We start from the raw sequence: 4,697 nt of genomic DNA on the forward strand, positions 1-4,697 counted from the left end.
TTTTAGTAGAGATGGGGTTTCACTGGGTTAGCCAGGATGGTCTCGATCTCCTGACCTTGTGATCCGCCCGTCTCGGCCTCCCAAAGTGCTGGGATTACAGGCTTGAGCCACCACGCCGGGCTACGAGTGTTTCTTATCTTTGTAAGTTTACTTGCAGTCCAAAGGGAGCTGATAAGAACACAGCTATTTTTAAGCAAAATAGCTATTTATTCAGCCTGTTGTCATGCCAACATGTTCTGTGCATATACCACTATAATTAGCACATCCTTTGTAACAGGCAAAATTGTACATCAAGTTGTATTTCATGTTACCTGATTATATAAAAATGTAAAATGAAAATGAATTATCAATTCCTTTTAACATTCCTAGTAAACAATTCAGTAGTAGATATGAGGCACAAAATCTTAGTAAAATATGACACAGGGAGAGCAATAATGTAACTCTTATTTAAACTTAACTTGTCATAATTTGCTATTAATATACAAAGACAACAAACTTTTAAAACATTACATTTACTAAGATTCTGGCAATAAGACACAGCATACCAGGCTTGCCACTCAACTTGTTATTGCAAGTCTCAGCTTCAATATGAAGCCTTTTTTTTTTTTTTTAAATCAAAATCCTGCTTTTTACATGCTACATATCTTGGCAAGTAGGACATTAAACAAAGTAATGAACTTAAGACAGCAAGAGTGAGGAGTTAACAAAAGCTAAACATTGCAGCCTAAACAAAATTCATACGAAAAATAAACTATCACTGGTTACATAAAATTTTCCTGACTGGTTAAAACTTAGTATAAAACATGCATTTTAGAATCTTTAGCTATCAAGTTCAAAAAGTACCAGTGTCTATTTAAAATAATTCCTCTCCCAAGCCAAAGTGTAATCAAAATTAATTCAAATGACATAACACATTCTAATGCTAAAAAATATTCATTATTACTGAAGTGGAGGTAAATCTCAGAGCTTTTGGGGCTTTCTCATGCTGCAAATGGCTGTTTCTCTGGTTCACTGAAAGCAGCATATGACAGCATCCAAGGATGACACTAAGCTCAGTAAAGGGCAAGACTGCTGGTAGCCAGCTCTGACCTCCCTGTGAAGCATGGCTACTGTGTCCAGAATATAGGATGTGTGAGGATCAAAGGCACACTATTCTGCTAGCTAAAGAGATAGCAAACCACCCCCCCAACCCTAAAAGCTCCTTCCCCAGGTAAATAAAAGTATACAAGGAGAAAAAATTAAAATACACTTATCTACAGAGTAAGGGTTTTGAAATATTAATGTAATCCCTCCTTCAAAAATTTTAACTAGAGTCATCTGGTCATTTCTGATTACATCTTAAAGATACATCCAGATTCAATTTCTGTTGGTTTATCCTTAGACACTTCTAGTCAAAAGTATTAATTTTATTCCCAAATATCTTAACCACTAGTATGACTGCAGTGTCTTATCTCCCAGAGTTATCAAGCACTGGAAGAAAAAAAAAAAAAGATGTTCAAGCAGCAGGCAACATTTATGGCCCTTTCACACAGTGGCATCTGAGTGGCTACTGAAGAGTCCAGGAATAATTCTAAAAACAAGAAAATTCATGCATTTTAGTAAATATGTTGTAGTTTTCACAGTTGAAATTTCCTCAGACATTGCACTTTCTTTAGAAGGGAATCCTGATTTTTCTTAATGTTATGGTGAGTCAGGACTTGAACTAGCAGCCTTCTTTTTCTTCTTCTTACTGTGTTTCTTATGCTTCTTTTTCTTTTTCGTTTTTTCCTGTAAAGATAATTCCATATTATACATTACTATATAAAAATATGCAAATTAAAAGCATCTTTACCATGCTTCTCCTAAGCTACTACATAATTCCAAACAATCCATACAACCAAGTAAACTACTCAAAACATTTCTCGAAAAGTCTCAACAACCAGCATCATAAGAGGACTAAAAGAGTTCTTGTTGATTTTCAAAAAGACAGGGAGAAACTCTTAAGTCATTAGCACATTTACGTAACTTCTAACAAAATTTCCTAAAGGAAATAAATTCAATTGAATCACGCTACCAATCACTGTATTTCATGCTATACAACTTCTAAAGGTAAAGTAATTACAGTTACTGGAAAACAGTAACCACAGAAAAACATAATTGTTTTTTGTAAGATAGTTTTCAGACAGAACAGAAATATTAAATTTGCTAGTTTTCAGTAAATAGGAACACAGGTACTGTGTACTGCTCAGACTGGCAGCACTAATTGAAGTTGTTGTAATTATTAAATTAAATTATTAAATTAAAATCAACTAATTAGTACAAAGTATCAATATATAGTTAAAAAGTTTATTTTGTTAAGCAAAACAGATGTCTGATTTTTAGAAGAAAATGCCACTAAAGCCTGGTAAAAGTAGTTTAACTGAGTGAATTGAAGGGAGCTGGAGTTTTGCTGAAGTCTGACTCTCCTATTTCTGTTACAGAAGGCAGAACTTTTAGAAACATAGATACTTTGGAAAGGTGGTACCAAATGAGAGACTGCTGCTAGTGTATTGATATTCAAGAGAAGAAAATGAAAAGCAAGAAAGGAGAAGAGACCTATAAGGATGGTAACAGCAGAGCTTCCTATCCATTTCCTATCTATCAGCACTACCTACTCTCCCCTCTCTCAAAGGCCTCTACCACTCTGTGGCGCTAAGCTAATTTTCACCATTCTTTTTTCACTACATGTTTGAAGTACATAGGGAACTTTACAGAGTCCAAAATCTTGTAATTTGGGCTTTTAAAACTAAGTTTTGGGTATACGTTGCTTTTTTTTTTTTTCCCCACAAAAGGACAGCTGAGCACTCTCTTCTAAAAATCATTTTCTTCTTAGCTTCCATGACACCTCTCTGCTGGTTTACTTCTATCACTAAGACCTCTTCATTTCCTTTGCCTGCTCTTCTTCCTCTACTCGGCTTTTCTGGGGCTTCCTTCCGTTGTTTTCCACATACTCTTCCAGTCACATGCTTTACTTTCCACTTAAACACCAATGAAGCCCAGATCTTTATATGCAGTCCTACACTTTGACCTCAGGACTGTAAGTGCCTCACTAACAGCTCTATCTGGGATGTCTGGTAGGCATATCTGAAATTACCACAACAAAATGCTTCATCTTTCTCTCCAAATCCCCAGCCATCTTAGTAACTGGCACTACTTATCTGTCATTTTGCTTAAGTCAAAGAATCTAAGCTATCTTTGATTCTGCTCTTTAACTCCAATGTCCACATTCAAAGCACCAAGGAAGTCTTACCATCTAAGTCCAAAATGTATCTCAAATCCATCCTTGCCAGTCCAACTCCATTACTATCACTGCTGTAGAAACATCATTCCTCACTTGTGCCCACTTACCTCCTGTACCAAAGCATTTACAAAATGTAAAATATTTAAGTCATCTTTGTTTAAAACCCTCAGAACAGCTTCTTATAACATTCTGATGAAAACACACTCTGCTGTGTAATGTCAGTAAGCCTCTGCTTACTTCCTACCCTCATTGTATGGCATTCCTCTTTCCCTACCAGGCATTAAGCCACTTACCTTCTCTTAGTCCCTCAAATATAACAAGCTTATTTTCACTATAGGTCCTTAAGAGCTCTTCCCTCTGCCTAGGATATTCTTTCCTTCGATCTTCATGTGGTTGGCTCTTTCTTATAAATAAGATTTCAGCTTAATTTCACTTCCTCAGCGAGGATTTCATGAGCCCCTCCCCACAGTATCTCTCTCACGTATCATACTCTTCTATCTTGAACTCCATTATACTCTTAAGACTAAGTGCCTGCACAGAAATGCTTCATACATACACAACTAGCCGAAAGCATAGAAACAGTGAAAGGATGCAAATACTAATGTGGTTATGTCTTAATCAATCTGAACCACAGACCAAAGCTATCTTCACCCAAACTACTTTCACATTCAGAAAAAAACAAACAAAAAAAACCTTATTTCTCATCGTAGGCTTGGAGCATATAAAATGTTATTTCTGAATCATTACTAGGTGAGCCTTCCTATCAGAGAAGGTACCTCGTTTGAAGAGTCAGGGAAATTCTGGGAAGGAGTTACTCAAACCTACCAATGATGATGTTTTCATTTTTCTTTCACCTTTCCCTAAGAAAATGCCTTCAAAGGTCATCGCTCACATTGATACTGAGGCCCTCTAAATTACTTTGCTGATACTGTTTGCATTACTCTTTGAAAATAATCTGTTAACCATTTTCTCTTGGTTGATCTCCTTCTTATTTGGATACTACTTCTATTTTCCTTAATTCACCTCTTCTTTCTCTTTTCTTCTCAATTTGCATTAATAGCAGAGTTTGGCTTTAAAAACTATCAAAAGAATCTTTATTAATGAGTCATTTATGTTGTCATATTCTTATTTTTTCATTGCAGCTAGTGCTTGGAGAGGCTTTTTCTGTTATTACCAGATTTGGCTGATTTGAAAGTAACTATTATCAAAGATAACGGAAATCACCATACTTTGGTCTCTCATATTTCATATTGTAGCTTAAGAAAGTCAAAACAGAAATTTGAGCTTATATTTCTTGTTTTTTATTTTTTTTGAGACGGAGTCTTGCTCTGTTGCCAAGGCAGGAGTGCAGTGCAGCGATCTCAGCTCACTGCAACCTCTGCCGCCCAGGTTCAAGCGATTCTCCTGCCTCAGCCTCCCGAGTAGCTGGATTACAGGC

The 4,697-nt window shown here is 36.2% G+C and overlaps 1 protein-coding gene across 3 annotated transcripts in view; it reads right to left on the reverse strand.

Moving 5' to 3' along the window:
* Window positions 1–426: 426 nt before the first annotated feature.
* The window catches only part of FAM133B (family with sequence similarity 133, member B), a 29,331-nt gene continuing 25,060 nt past the window's right edge, over window positions 427–4,697 (reverse strand). Inside the window, exons 10-12 of one of the 3 annotated variants that reach the window (XM_011955051.1) lie at window positions 2,895–2,923; window positions 2,215–2,229; window positions 427–1,767 (exon numbers count right to left, since the gene is read on the reverse strand). In XM_011955051.1, coding sequence (XP_011810441.1) covers window positions 1,681–1,767; window positions 2,215–2,229; window positions 2,895–2,923 — 131 coding nt within the window. In that variant the 3' untranslated portion in view covers window positions 427–1,680. Of the gene's footprint in view, window positions 1,770–2,214; window positions 2,230–2,894; window positions 2,934–4,282; window positions 4,299–4,697 lie in introns of all 3 variants that reach the window. The other 2 variants (XM_011955050.1, XM_011955052.1) reach the window with 2 other exon arrangements.

Source organism: Colobus angolensis, unplaced genomic scaffold, assembly GCF_000951035.1.
Source record: "Colobus angolensis palliatus isolate OR3802 unplaced genomic scaffold, Cang.pa_1.0 Scaffold394, whole genome shotgun sequence".
Classification (NCBI taxonomy): Eukaryota; Metazoa; Chordata; class Mammalia; order Primates; family Cercopithecidae; genus Colobus; species Colobus angolensis.